The 20182-nt window shown below is 34.1% G+C and overlaps 1 protein-coding gene across 2 annotated transcripts in view; it reads left to right on the top strand.

The window, feature by feature from the left end:
• The window catches only part of CHM (CHM Rab escort protein), a 77154-nt gene that overhangs the window by 42469 nt on the left and 14503 nt on the right, over window positions 1-20182 (top strand). For both annotated transcript variants that reach the window (XM_085319630.1, XM_085319629.1), the window contains exons 9-12: window positions 11359-11436; window positions 16710-16814; window positions 17488-17551; window positions 19117-19213. In XM_085319630.1, coding sequence (XP_085175756.1) covers window positions 11359-11436; window positions 16710-16814; window positions 17488-17551; window positions 19117-19213 — 344 coding nt within the window. The remainder of the gene's footprint in view (window positions 1-11358; window positions 11437-16709; window positions 16815-17487; window positions 17552-19116; window positions 19214-20182) is intronic.

The raw sequence follows: 20182 nt of genomic DNA, 5'->3' as shown, positions 1-20182 counted from the left end.
AAAAGATGTTTGTCTGTTTTTTGGTTTAAAAAAAAATAAGGGAGTTCTTGAGGTCCTTATTATTTCACTGGCTAGAAATACACTATTCTCCAAATGTTTATACTTCATGAAGACCTTTGAATTTTAGGATGTACCATATGAAATTCACCTCTGAATTGTAAGAATGTTGTCAAAGTATATAGGTTTCAGGACCCTAAGAAGAATGGAAAAGTTTTCATTTTATATTTTGGTTGGTATTACAGAGATTGGAATGTACGCCATGGTGCAGGAAAAATAAATGTAATACTACATATTAAAAAAAATGAAATTAACTGCATTATCCTACTCTCAAATCAGTCTTGCTTCATTTTATAAAAATGTCTGAAACATAAAAGTACAAAATGCAAATGCTGAAATGGAGATCATATTTTAATAATTATTCTCTTTAATAATTAAGATGCTAAGAATAATGTGATTGAAGCATTTGTAATTTATTATTTGATGTAATTTATTATTTGATATTATTTCTCAACAGTCTTGTTGAAAGACTTTGAATAGATTTAACATTGCTCTTTGTAATGGTGAACATACGCAGATTCTAGCTCATATATTAAAAATAAGGACTTAGAAATATGAATTTGTTATAGCATTATTGGCAGATCTGTGATAACTACATGCATGTTTACTGAAGCAAACTGAGATGTAAATGCAAATGCAGTTTAACAGAATCCATTTTCATTCAACTAGAAGATAGAGAAAAGCTTCCAAAATACTGCTAAATTAATGAAATAGTCCTTGAATTTTATCAAAGGTTAAGATAACTTGAGTTTTCATTCTTTACTGGAGGCAGAGAACACATGAATAGACTTTGTAGATGACCTACTGCTTAGCAACTGGCTTTTCTCCAGTTGCTTTGTGTGTCTATTCCCTAAGGCCCTGATCTTGCAAGCTACTTTTGAGGGCAGAGCTCTTTTATTATTGCAGGTGAAGGATCCAGGGCTAGGAACGAGTTATTCTCTTTAAAAGGTCAATAGATTGCAGATAGGCAAGTCCCATACTTTTCTCTTCCATAGAGATTAATCTTCAGTGTGCCTTCGTGGTTAACTATAATCATATTAAAACAGAAAGAATAATCTTTTTTTCAGCTTGTGGTAGTTTCTTAAACTTCCACAATACTTTAGTCTTAATTTCTAGATCACTTGCCAGGTAAATACTTAAAGGCATAATGATGGATCCTCACGTTACCTGCAAGAAAATAATCTCTAAGAATAATTCTCCAAGATGCTAATCAAGACTCACTGAGAAATAGTGTTAATTGCAATAATCTTGAAAATTTTTGATATATTTTTTTCCATTTAATAATCCAATATTAAGCACCTCTTCCTTGAGATTGTTTATTTCATCTTTAAGAAGAATTGAATAACTACTCTAGTATAGCTGTAATCTAGTTGAAATATATTATTCATTTTTCAGTTCATTTCACATCTTTTTCCTAAACTTAGTCCAAGATGCGCCATGCAACTTCAGTAATGCAAAATAATTTTCCAGTAATTTCTACTTTGAAGTCAGTCTTTAGATAATTTTGTAAACTGAGATGTAAATATGTTGAATAAATTGATAGAAGGATCTATGATTCTTCATAAATGCTGTATTTAGGAAGGCTGAATCCTAAACTGTAAGAAGATGATTTCCTATTTTGCTTCTGGAAAGAGTAGTTTTGTAGATTTGTGTCAGATTTTATTTGGTTAGGAGAGCTGTTGCCATGGAGCAGTCTTCTAATCATCAGAGATTATTAATCAAGCTTTGGAATTTTATACTTTAAGGAACATTGGAAGACCTGCTTTTTGCATAGATTTCCCCCCCCCCCATTGTTTTAAGTTGTAGGATGTCGCATTTCATTTGTTTCCTAATAAGCTGAAAAAAAGGAATAGGAAATTAGATGAATCTTGCACTGAGCACTTTGATGGTTACTTTCAAAATACTTATATCCTAGATGCTTTTTCCTGTAGAGATTTCCCTATTTCCTGTTGTACGGAAGATTGCTCTCAAGGGAAGGCATCTCATCACTCTGCTCCTCTCATGAAGTTCATACCCTTTTTTTCTGTCTATCTTACTATCAGTAAAGGTACCAAAAAACTAAAATTTCAGCCAAGGAGTGATGTGTACACCTGTATGTCTTTTCTGATATCTTGTTGTGAATTGCAGGTCTAATCCATCAAATGTTTCTTCCAAATTTTCCTCCTACGAAAGGGGAGGATATAGCAGAAAAGAAAACATCATGTTTGCAGAATTAGCAGTTTATTTGCAGCAGAACAGTCTATCTAATGCTTTTGGGCAAGTGCAGGCTGAACTGCCCACATTTGTGTATCCCAGAGGATAGTGCCGAGTCAAAATTATGCTAAGCCTAAGTGTAGCACTTGACTGAATATAAGCTGTCTCCTGCATCAGAAATGACTTCAATCTAAGTAGTAGGTAATCTGAAAAGAATTCTATAAAATACTATATGCATATTATATATTAGCATTTTTCTACAATTACCATATTTGGTCAATTACACATTTCTGCAATTTCAATATTATTTTCTTAAATGAGTTTTTTTGTTATATGGTTATTTTAAATGTGGAAGGTGGGGAATTAATTTCATAGTAGAACAGTTGCTGAGGAGTATACCTAACAAGTGTTCGTAATTATAGAAAATTCCGGTGACATTAATACTGATTTTGTATTGCGTTATTAGCTACACTAGGTTTTTTTAATTCTAGGAGTTTATTAATGACTACATCTAAGATTCTTTTCCATTGCACTTAGCCTCTCTAAGTGATTAGATACCCTCTGGAAGAGTTCTCATGTGTATTAATGATAAGCTTATGAATGCTTCGTTTGTTTTTAGTACTGAAGTTTCTGTAATGGTAGACACAAATAAAACAGTAACAAATGAAAACAGAGCTTAAATATGATCTTACTTTTGTCAACAGAGCTTTCTTAGATTTTGGAAATAGTTTGATAAACCTGCACTGACATAAAGCAAGCCTTGGAAGTCTAGGAGCATAAAGATCTCTGATGAACTGAAAATTTTATTGCAATTTTTTGGTCGTTTTACATCTGAGTTTTAGAATACAGAATTTGAAGCTAGACATAGTGGAAAACTGCACTGAGTTCCCAAAGCCTTAAACTAAATAATTGGAGATGGATTTTAATTTAAAACTCTTGAAATTATTTCATTTCAGTGCAGATCCTACTGTTTAGATATCATGAGCAAAAAAAAATTACATCTTACTAGAGTCTAATGAAATGGACTTAAATGATCTGTATTTTATAATTATGAAAAAAAGTGCAGAGCGTTATATGTCTTGGGGGCAAGTGTGTTACTCAAATTCTTGAGTTTTGTGCTTTAAAACAGAATCAAATTTACTGGTTTTTATCTTGTTACCTATTTTACCATGAAATATGGTATGCTATGCTCGAACTCTTCACAGTATGTGAATATAATTATGTATTTCTTTATATAGCAGTCTGAAACCCATATAGTAAAAAGGAGTTATTTCATACTTTTAAAAACAAATTTGATTTTGTTGATTTAAAAACAAATGGAACTCAGAAATTTACAATAAATTTACCTTTGACTAGGCTGCTTCCCCCCCMCACACACACTCCTCTCTCAGCTTGAGACGTTTCCTCTCTGAGCTGTCACCATTCATGTTTACTTTGTATTTCTCTGGGAAAGAAGTTTGCTGAAACTCAGATCAGCCCATATTTTTTTTCTTGAACAGCAGCTCTTCCAATAGCATTGCCTGACCACAATTGTGGAATTCCCTTTTGTTTTCTGGTGCCAGTGCGGAAGTGAAGACCTGGGGAAGGAAGTTAGTTTATATGTATGGGCATGAAATTGTGGCTCCTGTGGAATATTCTCTGGAAGTTAACTAACTTCCAGTTGATAACTGTGCAAGAACTTCCTGGTGCCTTTGAAATGGTCATTTTTGCTAATTGGGTTTATAAACTAGGACAATTAGAGAATTTTTCAGGACCTTTTTTACAGAAATTTTTCAGGAATAGTGAGTGCTGTGTCCAAGATGAAGTCAAAAATACTTGACTCTTTCTTCGTTTGTTTTCCCAAGCAGTTATTGTCATATATTATTCTTTCTAATAATTCCCTAAATGCCAGGGCAGTTCTGGATGAGTGGTTATTATCTTTAGTGCTGGCTTCACTTTTTTCATCTTCACCCAGGTGGTCATAGAGATCCGATTTTTATATGGGAGAGTTCTGTGTTAGGAAGACTGATTGTGTTTACTGAAACAGCCATTCTAGTTGTATTTGATTTGTCTATGTTCTACTTTTTGATGTTTTTAGAATATACAACAGTGCACTACAGGAAATACTGAAGTTCTTGGGACCGTCAGGAAACAAAGAACGTAACGTAAGAACCAGGACACAGCTTGCTCTATGTGCAAAAATAAATTCAAAGATGACAGTTCATTAATTCGGGCCTTTGACATGTTTTTCTTTGATCTTTCTCCAAAGCTTGCTATGCCATGCACACAGTATTTGTCTTTAAGGAAGAAAAGAGTTTTTGCTATAGATGACTGTACAACTAGGGAAAAGACTATTCTATTTTTTTAATTAATCACTCCATGCATTTTATGAAAAGAAAAAAAGATCGTGTGCTAGAAATAAAAGCTACTTTTTTCTGGTGTAAAACTATACTTTGTTATATGGTTTTCCAGGCCTCTTATGTAGTTTCAGAATGAACTAAGGGTAGTCTGTAAGCTGTGGGTGTTATGACATCTCTGTGTTGAAAATCAAGATGTCAGACAGAGAGACATTCTATTTTTGTTCAATTAATATCGGAGAGCATTACATCAAAGCAGTAAACTCCTCTTGTAGCAACAGATGCAGCAACCCTGAAGCCTATTTTCTCTCTTGTTACATTAGTGTTTAATTAAAGAAAACAACTAGTTGGAGGCAGTTTCTTTCTGTGAAATGTAATGAAGATTTATTTTGTAAGTGACCTTCACTGTATTAGCTGAAACAGTAATCAGTAAAATTAATAGAATAATCAAATTATATACAAACTCATAAATCATCATGAATATGCTGTCAAAAATACAGCTCTTAGTATGTCCTATTGTTTCACAACTGTATTAAAAATTACAGCTGCTGATTCCTGCCTTGATAGGAACTGAAATGGCATTTAAAGGCTGTGTATGATGGAAAGCTACCAGGCTAAAAATTTTCACAACTGTTAATTTAGCTGTAATATGATTTGATGTCACCAGGGCAAAGTTGAAGCTGAGTACAGTGTTGGTGCTATCTTTCAGCAAAAACTGAATTATTGGTGAAGGCAGTAGCCAGTTAATTAGAGTAATATCAGTTTAAGCGTCTGTCATTTAGGGTTAATAGTATCAAAGAATTGCCGTGTACTTCAAGTACAGTCAAATCTTCTTGAATAGTCTATTGTATGAAAGTAATGTTAACAATGATTTTACTTTGTCATAAATTATTGAGATGCCATTTAGTTTATTATTTCAATTTCTGTATTTAAATAATTTTGGCAAGTTCTTCCAAATCACGTCGTTTTTCATGCTGGACTGTTTTAATAGGTATTTCAGCTCTTTGTAATTGTTTAACATAATCAAAATTCCTTTCTATTTTCATTTAGAAAGAAAAGTTTTCTGCTGGCCTACTATGAAAACAGGTCATGCCCTTTTCCACTGGATAGCAGGCTACTCTTGAAAATAAGTCATTCACATTTTTGCGCAGCCAAGCAGCAAAGTTCTTTCAAAGCATGCTGGATAAAGTGCATTTATCAAAAAGACCTTGAATGTGGTTGATGTTAAAGGAAAAGAATAATTTATGCAATTTTTGACAAAGGAATCTTGGTTCTAGTTAGGTTAATAGTTCTAATTTTTTATGGTAAGCCACATGAAATAAAGTTGCCTGAGTTGGTCTGGAAGATCCTAACACATGCTGTATCAGGTTAGAAGCCTCTGATTGCAGCATTACAGTTAATAAACCTGTGACCCAAGGCTCTAGAATATTCTTCAGTGAGTATTGAACCTTTAGATCATCTTCAGCTGGATCATCTTTAACAACCAACCACCAGACCATGAAAGGTGGAATACAATATGGTATAATTTCTCCTTACTTTTGTGTGGGTAGAAGCCATGTTTCTTGGGGACTGGATCTTCTCATTTGCCCAGTAAGTGATACTGTTGGCCTTTGTTTAGACTGCCACACTCCAGAGYAGAACTGTGAGAGATGTCAGCTGGTATCACTTTTAGCTGTCTGCCATGCTACATCATTCACATGCTTTAGAAGGTACTGTAGTCTTAACTGTCTTTGAAGTCAGTTTTTGAATACCAATATGGATCCTATTTTAGGAAGTTAAGTGTGCAGAATTAGAGGTTTTTTCCATCTCTGTCATCTAAGAAGGCTGTAAACGCAACATTATTGCCTGGTATTATTGTATAAGGCATAAGGAGTAAAAAAGATGTGAATGTTCTTCAGCTAATTTTTCCTATTTGTAGTGGCAAGATGGAACTTAGTGTATCATGTATCCTAGAGACAGCTGAAGCTTTTCAAAACTGCAAAACTTTCGTTTTTCTTGTATCAAAACGTATTTATTGCACTACATTTGTTTGTTTTAGTATTATGGACCACCTGGTAAATGCCTGGTGAGCAGCACAAAGTTGCATACTTTTCCTCTAAAAAGAGGTCCCTCTTCTGCTTGGCTGAGTGTTACATATTAAAGTTTTATGCCAGATTCTTCTCTTTATGGTGGTGGAGGGGAAGGGCTCAGGGCACACTTGGTTGAAACTCCTTTCTAGCCTTTACTAACCATACTCAGTTTGGAGGAGATAAAGAACAGATGCTGCAGCAGAGGGGGACAGAAAATTTCCAAAACCCACTCTGACAGGGGGGGCCTAATTCAAACATCGAAAGGACCCCAGTATGAAAGAGTTTGGCAAAGAAGTGGACTTTGATACTGAATGCCAACATTGAGAGGCTACTGACTGCGTAGAGGTACATATATTTGAAGAAATATGCTGTCTGCATAAGAAGAGCCTTTTTGTGAGTTGAATCTATAAGCCATATACTGAATCAGGACAATTGTTAGGGGAGCCATCTAATGCTCTAATGTGGCACCACTTGATCAAATTTCAAAGCCATTCAGAACACTAACAAATGTCACATTTGAGATTTTATTCTCAAAGTGAAAAGCATTGTAAAGAGAATATWTCTGTTGCCATTAACATCTGCTCCAGTTCAGAGAGCACCATGTATGTTGTTACTAGGTATAGAGGAACCATGTTCCTTAACATTTGTTGCTGGGGTATGCTTTCCTGCTTCCATTCAGTGGGCAGTCTTGTGTCCTGATTGTTGAAAGCCTAGGCCTCAGAACCTCATGTTCTCCTGGAATGCTAGGGTTGGCAGATGTGTGGAGCTGATCACTATTGTGACCCTTCTTTGCTTGCATTCAACTTAGTAGCTGTCTGCCCTGCTCTGCAAAAGTGAAATAATTTTCCGTGAAACTAACTGAGATAATTCAGGGCCAAGAATTCCACTCTTCGTGTATGTGTGTGGGGGGAAAGTGACATAGTTTAGCTTTGTGTCTAAAGGTGCTTTTGTGYCTTCATCAACTAATGAAAGGGTATGAGTTTGTACCTCAAGCCGGACTGTTGATGTTCTTTTGTAGCATGGGTGAAGTCTAATGAGAGCATCAGGAAGGAAGATTAATTTGTTCCACCTCTAGAACTGTGAACCTGAGACTTGCAGGCCCTTTTGATAAATTCTGATTTTCTAGTTTCATAGAATCAGTAAGGTTGGAGATCATCTAGTTCAACCTCCCTGCTCAGCAGGGTCACCCACAGCACGTTAGACAGGGTTGCATCCATGTGGGCCTTGAAGATCTCCAAAGAAGGAGACTCCACAACCTCTYTGGGCAACCCGTTCCAGTGCTCCGTCACTCTCACAGGGAAGAAATTCCCCCTCCCGTTCAGGCGGAACTTCCTGTGCTTCAATTTCTGCCCATTGCCTCTTGTCCTGTCACACGGGACAACTGAAAAGAGTTTGTCCCCGTCCCCTTGACACCCTCCCTTCAGGTACTTGTACACATTGATCAGATCCCCCCTCAGTCTTCTCTCCCCCGGGCTAGTTTGGAACAGAATGAACCTCCTTAATCAAAACTCGCATCCTAGTATAAAAATGAGTGATCATACCAAGCATAGTGTTGTGCATACCATCATGTAGATACTGAGTTTGTGCTTCTCCTGAAGCAAAGTTCATTGTTAGCAATCTTCACGTTACAGTGTTAGGATGTTTCTCTGTTTGGTTTTCTTTGTTCTGATTCTTAAGGCTGAACTTTTCAAGGTCACACCAACTGTTGTGATTCCTTTGATGGGTTATGAGTGTATTATATATACATTCGTGTATATATACATGCATGTATATGACTTATGTGTTTTCCCCCCACACTCCATGTTCATAACCAGTCTTTCTAATTTGCCTAGATATTGTATTTAAGAATATATAATTCTGTTTTATAATACAGTATACACTGTAATTTAAAGGATTAGCGTGACTACATCTTTAATACCCGTCTAACATTGGCTAGGCGTCGGACTAACCATAGGAAAATCAGTATGAGAAAGGCAAGCTAGCTTACTGGAATGTAGTTCTCCTAGGTTTCCTTGATTAGAATAGGATTTTCCTTTTTTACGAAGAAATTTCTTTTCTTTTCTTTTTTTTTTTTTTAATGAATTTCAAAACCTTAGTAGCTGCTCACAAATGCCAGGAAATGGCAAATAAAGTGCATGAATTTGAAAAAAAGGAACCATATTGTTATCTTTGTGACAAGGGAAAAAGCCAACTCCTCCACATGTAAAAAAAGGGATTTTCTTAACTGTGATCAGTTTTCAGATATATTTTTCAGATTCATCCAAAATTACGAGTATACTAAAATTAGAGAAATTCTACAGAAAATATACAGAAATAACAGTTATGTCCTGATTTGCTGTTAAACCTCAGTTCTCCACAGATAAGAAACTAAGGGCAAGCTTTGCCATATAGACTCTTTAAAAATAGGTTTATTTTCTCCTGTTCAAAATTAACCTTATTTAGTGAAAAACAACGAATGACAAATACAACTAAATATTTCTACAATACTGTATTCAATGCGTGCGTATGTACTATGCACTGGTGCATGCATCTCTTGTGCGCAAGAACGACTCACGGTGTCTCCTTATACTCTCAACTGAAAATAAAACAGAAGAGAGCTGTAGCCCATCCTCATTTCTTCTGCAGTTTAATAAACATCAACAAAGCAGTGCAAAAAACAGGGGTGCAGCATGGATTATGTAACTCATATAATTACATATTCTTACCTTAAATACAGTATCTAGGCAAACTGTGTTAACAAATGACTTTCTGGTTTTTAAACCTCAACTTTGGTTCTGTCTGCCTTCTGTGAGCAGAACTTCGGATAGCTAGGTCACACCAAAGCTCGGCTGAAGAGCAGGAACTCTAAGGAAACTTACAGTATCCTTTTCTGGTATGGTATAAAACAGAACAGTGCCTCAGTGCATTGAATGTGCTGCACACTGTTCTACGATTTCTCGATATCTTGCTATTTACTTTTGAATAGAAAAAGAACGGAAAAGAACAGAGATAGGTAGTTTGTAGGGCAAAGGAAGAATTATATAATGTCACCGGGTAGCGTTTGGTTTTCTCTGATTGAACAGTTTTCTGTCAGGGAAAAGGAGATACAGTTTATGCAAATATACAGTTTATTTGTGCTTTTCTTGCTCCTCCGAATACATGAGAAGAGGCCAGTGATAGCTGATTGATCTCAGTGAACCACTGGAGAGTCTTAAGAAAAATTCAAGATTCCCAAGACTGATCACTGAAACAGTCTAGTCCTGAAACTGTATTGTAAAGGATCAGACAAATCTTAATGTGCCAGGTGTTAGTATCAACCTAAGATGAGTAAGTTTTCTCAGATGTTTGAGAATTAAAGATAAAAGACAAGTCATCTGAAGTGTTATGAAAGTCATGTTGCTTACTGTGACAACAAAATCTTTCAAAATGCTGAAACTTCAAGTCTGAAAGTCCATTTTGAAATTTTGTAATTCAAAACTTAATGTACTAAAAAGTGATATACTTGACTACAATTTAGCTGGGAAGTCTTTTGAATGCTTAGTTATAAGTAGTTAGCAGTGCAGCASAGGTGAGTGGTAGGTATATGTCTCTGAGTAGAAGCACCATGTTATTAGGCAGGAAAGCATGCAAAATGTAGCAGCAGATTGCTTCCTGTAGTAACAGAATCACAAACTGTGTGGCAAAACGTACTCATCTTGCATAGACCTGTTCCTTTGGCTATTCAGTACTGAGTTTGACTTGTTGACCTCTGCTCTGGGACTGTTGTTCTCAACTTTATCGATTGTACTGCATCAGAAACAAAGTAGAGAAGCGTGACCATAGTATTACAGACTCTCTTATTAAAAACTCTTTGTAAAAGCTGGTATAAACACAAAAATAACTTCTTCATATTTAAATGTCATAATTTAGTTTCTTTGAACTCTGAGTCTCCCTGTAGTTTAAGAACGGATTAGCTTTTGGGTAGTTTTAATTTTCTTAGTTTGTCTTATGTATTAGGATTTGTTTGTAAGTGGAAAAACTAATATTGAATAGCATACATAAACTAGTTTTCGGACAACTGACCTGTGAAGCTGGTTCATTCTCATGTTTAGGAGATCTCTTATCATCATTCCACACACACAATATCATGAGCAACTGTATCTTAACATAAGCAGAACCTGGAGGAATCAGTATTTGGAAGAGGTCKGCTTTAGACTGCAAGAAGTGTTCATTCAACTGAGCACTTCCCAGTGCTCCCAAAGCTTAAGCTGCTTGTAGCCAGTAAAGTTCCCATGCTACATTTTGTGAAAGTAGAGAGAGAAATTCTGAATTGGGCATCACACTTAAGTCTTTCAGGAATTTGATTTTCATTTGTTTGTTTGCATTCTTATTCTACACTATGTAAAACGTAGCCTGTTCAGCAGATCTTCTGTGTACTTTGTAAATTGATGCTTTTCTGGACTGAATGACTTAAAAGTCTGTGACATCTCAAAGCGATAAATGTTCAAACTAATGTGACTATTTTGAAGGCTATGACAAATGCTAATACAAAAAATGTTAACAAAATATCCTTTACAAAACCACTTGACATGGTTTATTTTGATTATCTCTTTCAGAGATTAAGGCATTATTTAAAATTGTTTTGCTACAACATACAGAGTACTTTGCCTTGCTTATTGCAGATACTCAGATTGCTTGCAGTCAGTTGCGATAGGAGTAACTTTTATTTTTCTAATATGTTCCAGGATGTGTGCTGTATTTGGTGGTATCTATTGTCTTCGCCATTCTGTGCAGTGCCTTGTAGTGGACAAAGAATCTGGACGGTAAGGGTAATATAAGTAACCTTCTGTTTATATACAAAATGCAGATGAAAAATGCATTAAGTCAATTTTTAAAAATGATTCTTCAAAGATTCTCCTTGGTATTAATAACACATCAACCTTGATTAAAAGTAATTTGTGTATAGGTCCTCCAGAACAAGGAAAGTGGGTCTAGAATATAGAAACTAAATTAATTTCCCTGTGATATTACTACAGCTCCTGATCGCCCAAGCTTGGAAGACAAATCATTTCGGCTGCCGGGGGGCTGGTGATGAGTGATGTTAGTTTTCCTTGTGGCCTTACCTACTCTAATTGATTTTCATCAGATGACAACAAAGCCCTCTGTTATTGCGTTTTTAAAAATGGAGCTCACCTAAAGACTCATCAGATTAATCTTTGCTGATAATGCATGTCACTCCAAGAGAAAAGACTTTAATGAGTTTTTAGGTAGATTGTTGTCATAAACTATGCTGCCCTGTTATCATAGGATAAATTCTTTTACAACAATATCAGGACTGTAGGCAGGTTTAAATTTGAGCAAAGAAAAATCCACCCATATTTTTGTCCATACTGACATTTTTCACACCTGTGAAGATTGTCATGGTTTCTGTTACATGCATTCTAACAGTTACTAGCTTAATGCCTGTGATAATACTTTTGGTTCTTTTAAGAAATTTTTTAGCTTAGTTTTTATGATTGAAAACTTCAAAATATTGCGTTGAAAAATTTGAGAATTAAACTAGGAATAGGTAGTAAGGTTATATGATAGTATTTTATTAGAGAAATTAGTAGTTAAATAATCAGTACAATATCTTTACTTTCCAGTTGCACTGCACAGTTATTTTTTTTAGCATGAAGTTTATAACTAAATTTGTTATGACATGGTCAAGTAGCGTGTGTTTTTCTTGAAGTTCTGTAAACAACAGTTTACCTTTCCATTGCTAGTTTGACCTTCTAAAGTTCATTGGAAAGCTTTAAAACTTGAGATGCAGGTGTGATAGTAATTCATCATATGTGTTCCCAAGTGCATGTTCATATGCAAATGAATTTATGTCCCTTTCATAAACTATTTTTAACAGTAATATTTGAACTCATAACTAGTGAGCTTCATTTTCCAGCGCTGTTTGAATATTGCTTGTTATTTCAGAGGGACAAAACTCTGAGCTTCTAAGAACTTCCAAACATCATTCTGTGTAGTTCTCACTGATCAGTGATGCTGGTTTCCCTAATTTCTAGCTTATTTTGCACATTTTCAGGATGCTAGAAGTGAACATCTTTTTTTTAGTAAGATTATATGTTTTCTGAAAATAATTTGGAGGACTGCATTTTGGTTAAATTGCCTTTATGCTTTGGATCTAATAAATTTGTCAGAAATTCTGACAGATTTCAAGCCTCCCTGTTTAGCCTATTAGGCTGATTTAATGGCTCACTCTTGCTGTTTCCACTTAAAAATGTAGGATCGATTTTGAGGTGCAGAAATACTGCATATTTTTGAAGGACTTTACCAGACTCTCTTTTAATTCTAAAGCATTATTTTTTTTAATAATGCCATTATCTGTTGCTGAACGTGAGGCAGCACAACCCATGCAGCTTCCCCTGTTCAATCACTTGCCGTTTGCTTTGAACTGCCTGCCTGCCTGTGATTTTAAGTATTGACATACATAATACAAACACCTGGTGGCCGGTATTTTCCTTACCTCCTAGAGATATTTTCTGTTTGTTTTCTGTCTGTCTCCTCTCACCTGAATGTAGTACAGCTTTTTACTTCTTCATGAAAGTCTTTCACTACAATGTAACTTGGCAAGCTAACCTTTTTTGTTTGTTTGTTTGGATCGCCTCTAAATCCCTTGTTTTCCCTTCTTTTTCTTTTTCTTTTTTTTTTTTTTTTGTTACCACTTTTCCTTACAATGCATTTTCCCTCCTGCACCATCTTGATTTTCCTCTTGACTCTAAACTTCGCTGTTTTGCCTACTAAAGATCAGCTATCAAATTGTTAATGAGGGTATTTATGAGTTACTGAGGTTTTGAGTCAACAGTCCATTAATAGTAATTGATAMTAGACAAAACCATGTCTCTTTGTCACAGACCACCTGTAGTTTCAGGGACAACTTACGTTGTTGATTACAAATATATCAATCTCTGAACAGTAGAAACTTAATCAAATTGTGCAGTGTTCATTGCTATTTTATAAACATCTTGCATAGGTTTCCAGACTTCTTCAAGATCTTCTTGTAGTTAGTGAACTGTATTTTTAATGCTCTGCTCTAGTAGATGTAAGAAAAATTTGTATTTATAGGTAAGTGCCATTATTATCTAATTATTTTCGTTCATTTAGACTTTACTTTGAAGTTCCCTAAATATTACTAAAATTAAATTTCAATCTTTTCTAGACATGACTAGTAGTCTCTCTAGCATAAGAAAAGTAAGAAACAATATCATTACCTAATTGAATTGCTTTTTCAAAATTTTTTTTAACTATCCATAACTATATATCCAGAGAGCAGTAGATTTTGTCCCAAGCATACAGTTATATTTATCAAGTTACTGTAGCCCTTTTTATAGTATGTGAGTTTCAGGGAAAATGGTATGAAAGTATGAAAACTTTTAGATGTACTTCTTTTAAGATTTTTAGTAGTCCAATTAAAAATTTTTCTTTTGCTTACAACATCAGATTAGGTCTGGCATTTTAATACATATGCAGAACGTTGCACTCTTGATAGAACTCTAATGCTCTGTTAGGAGAATAAAAAAAGTACRTGGTGTTGCTTAGCTTGAGGAAGAAGAAAATTGAATGTATTTATGGTTATTTATGATTATTTTCTACTTCTTAGTAGTAAGTAGGTAGTCACTTATTTGGTTTTATCTGATAAAATTTAAGATATTTTAAGTTACATGAGTTGCATTGAAAAGAATGGTGGGCATTTTATGGTGATCACAGTTTAAATATGTTTCCAATCACATAATCCTGTCTCAAAAATGGAAAAGACGTGATAAATGTAAATTTATATATCTGTAATAAAAAGATATAGCAAACACATAGTAATTTACATATCTTTCTTGAAATATTGCATACTGGCTTTGTCAGTGCTGGTAAGTCCATTTCAAGGATGTCGCCCTTAGTCCATTAGTTTGGATAATGAGCCCTATAAAGTACATTTATAACTCGTGGCACTGCAAGGAGATGGATTCTAATTTTCATCCTTTTATCTAGACACATTGAAAGAAGGTCAATGGAGGGTTCTGTATGATTCATTGTCCCAACACGTATCAGATGACAGAGACCTGATAATGTCAGTGCATAAGTGTTTTCCATATTTGGAAGCAGTACTGGAAAGAAATTTTCTTGGCATCATCCTTTGAAGAATAGTGGCGACTGATACCGAAAGCACAATCTCTCTTTCTGTTTAAAATCTTACCAAGCACATGACCTGATAGCTATTCCTGAACAGTGGAGAGGAAACAACAGTTAGCAGGAAAATAAAAAGCGYGTAGTTGCTTTTGCCGGCCTTAAGTGATGCAGTATGATGTTTAATCCGCCTTTCCCCCTCCACAGAATGTTTGGGGGGAGGGCGGCAGGCAGAGGAAACTGTTTGATAAACAATCAGGACGGTTATAATTGGATATGAACTGTACCAGCTTGACTTCCTTGTTCATTTGCAGTGCGTAAAAGAGCTGCTTGAGAATGAAATCAGTTGGGCTAACATTAAGGAAAAAAATCTTCCTAAAGTAGTAGGTGAAACGCACGTTGAAGAGAATGCTGTTTAAACTCGGTGTGAAGAATCCTGCACGTACAAAGTTAAACCATTGCTGCCATTAGATGTTTTGACTGTTTTGCAAGTTCTCTCTTGAATTTGAATATAGTTGTATATGTAGTATACATGACTTTGAAATCAGTATTAGAAGTTAGTATTACAACAAGTTAATGGTGATTAAATACACTTTTACATTTCAAAATAAGCATTTCATCTACACCTTTTCAGCTTTCATTTCACACCGCGGAAAGTAGGTAACAGTCTAAACGTACAAAAGCAAGTGGCAGTTGATTGCATTTATGTATTTAGGTTTGATTTTCATCCTCACTAGTTCAGTAGATTGTTTTGTTCACAGAAACTGATGAATAATTTGAAGTTGCAGAAATGTTGTTTATTCTCAAGACGTAATTTTCATATCAGCTATTTACTCTACAAGAATAATGCTATGCTATGATAAAACACATTTAAAACTGTAAGGAATCTCTGTATTAGGCATCCTCTTGTTTCCTTTTGTGTGTGTGTGTGTGTGTGTGAGTGTGTAAAAGTGTAAGAGGAGATTTACTGTTTTAAATCTTGTATTTTAAAGCAACTGTAATATACATCAGGCAAAAGATAAGTAAAGCTGACTTACTTTACTTTTCTTATTACTATTTATTTTAATAATAAATATTCTGATATTATAGAAAACCTTAAAATATTTTTTGAATCAATATTAAACCTTAAAGATTCTTGTGATATGGAAATAAGCGATAAAGAAAGAAATTGTAGTCTACATGTTTTGTTTGCAAGCTAAGTTTATAATAGTTTAATAGGAGCCCTTTGGAACTGTAGGTCTTTTTTAAAAAGTATGTGCAAGTTTTCTGTTTGAGAAGATATATAGAATTAAATAGAATAGAGATCAAAGCATATAGTTTAATATCTATATGCAACTTGCTTTTGTTTCACTTACCTGATTTTTCATATATTTCGTATGAAAGTATCAAATTTTTTTCTCTCCTACAGACTTTTTTTCCTCAATGAAATCTGAAATTTAAATCTTGTTCCCCACAGTTTAAGGTTTTTGTTTCTTACCTTCCTGTGATTTGCATATCTGTCCCATTTATAAGAGCTAATCTGTTACATTACAAATATATGAAAGTATGAAAGATTGCTGTGGCCTCAAATATTGTGACACACTATCATCCATGTACCACGAGGCAGGAAACATTCCATTTTCATGTACAGTAAAATGCCAGTGTTATGAGCCTATATTTTGTTTTAATAATAAAATGATCAAGTTGACTTTCTAACATGGTTACTTGTAATTCAGAATAATTGTATATACCATGTATTTCTCTAAGATATATGAGTTTCAGTTGAGTTATTTTAGGATTTGCATGTTAAATGTTTATAGCTAACTTATTTCACAGATATTTAAATGATTTTCTCTGTCACTTAATTTCAAAACTGTAATAAAATTATGAATACTTCTGTGGATGAATTCCTTCTTTTCATACTTTAATTTGAATTTTTTTTTTTAAACAGATGCAAAGCTATCTTAGATCATTTTGGACAAAGAATTAGTGCCAAGTATTTTGTTGTGGAAGATGGTTACCTTTCAGAGAACACATGTAAAAATGTGTGTTATAGGTATGTAATACAGTAATAAGCATAGTAAATCTCTTACAGGATGTTACATACTAGTATTTTAAGTTTAAGTTAAGAGAATATTGCCTTCTGCGTTATCTTTGTGGTGCAAACAACTTTGTTCTGTACATAGTTTTTTTTCTCGTATGTACTTGAGAGCTTACTGTACCTTCTATGTTTAGGTTTCCTTAAAATTATATTCCCCTTTTCGTTRTGGAAATACCCAACCTAACGGATTTCATATTTGCTGAAAGGTCCTTGGAACAGGGAGGTGCCTTTTGCTGTTCTCTCTTTAAATTCATTCAGATTTAGAAATGTATCAACAGTCATTGCTTTCTTGCACACATTTGTGCATGCTCTCTCTCTCTTTTAAATCTTTTAAATCAGAAGGGTATTGAGCTGTTTACATAATGGCAGTCACTCATTTATTGGTTGTCTATGTTGGGCATTGAAAATAGTATATTAATGTTCCAGAGATTAACCTAATTCAGCAAAAGGCAAATTACCCCATTCAAAGTATATGCTCAGTGCAGTATGTACATAGTCATATTAATAAAGATTATATATTTAACACTCACACAGTACTATGTTTAGATTTGTATTGCCGAACACTGAATCCAAATTGCTGTTTTTTTCTGTTTCTGTGAGATGTCATAATTGTTTTATTTAATTGTAGGCAGATTTCCAGAGCAGTACTCATTACAGATCAGTCCATACTAAAAACAGATTCAGAGCAGCAGGTATATATCAATTTTGTATCACTTGTATCTGTTTATATCACTTACTTCTTATGAATTGTATGTATTAATATTTAGTTGTTGGAGTTAATTCATGCTTTTATTTCTGCTTGAATCTGGTTCASTAGTCTCTGTAAAACTGTATTTCTTCTGGTTCAGCGACTTGGATTTCCTTGTTTGTTGGTTGACTATTTTAATTAACGCAATTGCTAAGCTACTGGTTTACTTGCTTTTTACCGCTGTTGCCATTAACATGCTGACTGTTAACTGTTAATCAATTATATTGCATAAACTTTGTTGAAAGCTTTTTAACATTCATTTTTACAGCTCAAAATTCTATTTGTATGCATTCAAATCCTTTTTAAAATGTTTCTGCTTTGTCAGAAATACCCTTTAAAATTAAGGTCTGTGGTCTGTGTAAAAAGTATTTCTTCAATTCAATTTATCATATCCTATGTTCTTATATTTTAAATCAGGACCTGAAAAGTAAGAATATAGAAGGCAGAAAATTTTGTTCTTCCTACGCCTTGCTACTAGCTGTCCCATGTAAAAGTACTCCACCAGTTCTTACCTAACGGTGCTCTGCACAGTGTTCAAAAACCACTTTGCAATCTCTTGCCAACAGCAGTTCATAAACTGTCTGTGGCTTATGATGAAAACTAGTTATCAGATAAAAAGCTGAATATCATCGTTTTGGAAAGGGCTACAATGTGATGTTTTCTGACCATTTTGATGCTTAAAAAAAAAAAAAAAAATCAAAAGCAAAGCACCTTTGTTATGAAGGACAAAGGAAGCACTTTTGCCCTTCATAACAAAAGTGGCCTTACTCATTTAGTAGAATTGTTTGTATTTGCAAGCTCTGCAGGATTGATCCCATAGATTCTGTTACTAGTAAACCAGAAAATCAGATTGTATCAATAGGTCTGCAGTTATTTTTCATCTCTACTCAAAATGGCAGTGGTTGTCTGATCTTTCGTGTTACTCTGTTTTGATATAGACTTGGGTTTTTTTCTGCATTTCATAAAAGAAACAAATCTATGATGAGCTGTATGTAGCAGAGTTTACAGTAACTACTTTTGTAGAGCTTTCTTCATCTGTTCTATAAATACATATTTATGGGGTTGTTAAACTTTTGCAGAGTACTGAGCAAATACAAATACAGTTATGTTTGTGGTGATAAATATATTTAGGTATGAAATTCTTGGTAATTATTTGTGAGATTCAAATAACTTCTATTTTTGCAAAAGTATAACAATCTTAAAACTTTGTTTTTTGTAAGAAGATTATCCTTAAGTAACTTCAAGTCAATGTATGTGTTCATGTATACATGAATAGTACAAATCTGTACCTATTCCAGATAGTCTTTGGTTACTGATCTCATAGTTGCCTATTATGTTTTAATATTGTATTTTACTTTTTGAACTGAATAGTAAGCCAATTTTACTTGAACTGTTAGTAGTATATTAGTAGAGTTGCAGTTTGCAGTATTTCAGTGTAAGATAATACTGTATGATGAAATTATATTTTAATTAGTTTGATATTCAGAATTTTCTCTTCCTGCTTGCTAGGTTTCCATTTTGAGAATGCCTCCAGTGGATCTAGGGCAACCAGCAGTTTGCGTCATTGAGTTGTGTTCCTCAACCATGACGTGCATGAAGGATACTTGTAAGTACAAGTATCTTAAGTGTTCTTAACTGTATTTTTTCCTTTGATTATATCAGCTCTGAGACAAAAATTTAAAATGTGTCTTAGTCATTCCTCTGATGCATGATTATCACATTGCTGCCTGAGAAAATAGYCTATACTGGCTTCTTTCATCAGAAGATGAAATAAATAGTCCATTGTCTTCATTCTGTAGCAATTGTGGAGTTTTTCATTTGGTTTGTGAATCATACTGTAAAGTTCTTGCATTTAAATACGTATTTTTTAATTTACATGCAAGAATTATTTATAAAAGTGTTACTATGATTCTCATAGCAATAAGATATATTGTTCTTCATTTCCAAATGAATCAAATATGGCTAAAGAACTTGATAGCTGTAGTCTTACTGGTTAAAGAAAAAAAAAAATCAGACACAGAAATTTCTCCCAGTGTCCCAATGTAATATTTTTAAAATAGCACCAAGAAAGAGCTTTTTTTGTTGCTTTGGCTGCTTTTTGGCTGCTAAGTATTTTTACATTTTAAAAAATTAGAATTTCACATTTTCTTTATTCTACAAGATTATTAAGATAACCAAAGATTTACTAGAATGATAGGTAAGATTTGTTGAGAGCTCTAGAAACTGTTATTCCCCCACTCTAACCAGCTAGAATCATGCAGTATTCAACACAAAATATTGGCAATCTCTTAAGAAATTACTTTTCTTAAAAAAAAATTTCTGCCAAAAATTTTCAAAACTCCCAAATATTTCTGAAATCCTTTTTTTAAAAAAAAAAAAAATACTGTCAGCAAAAGATGATGAAGTCTTTTCTTCTCTTTAGATTTACTTTCACTATTACAATAGTGAGTCTTTACATCAGTAGGTGAAATGAATCACATGAATCTGATGGCTTGGCTTTAGAGCTTTTTTTTTTTTAAGATTGCTTTCTTTGAGTATTAATTGAAATAATTGATGACTGCTGAAAGGTTTGGGT

Source organism: Rhea americana, unplaced genomic scaffold, assembly GCF_003343005.1.
Source record: "Rhea americana isolate MKP2758 unplaced genomic scaffold, rheAme1 scaffold_6, whole genome shotgun sequence".
Lineage (NCBI taxonomy): Eukaryota > Metazoa > Chordata > Aves > Rheiformes > Rheidae > Rhea > Rhea americana.
Note: the sequence above shows the minus strand (reverse complement) of the source record. Positions and strands in the feature narration are given on the sequence as shown.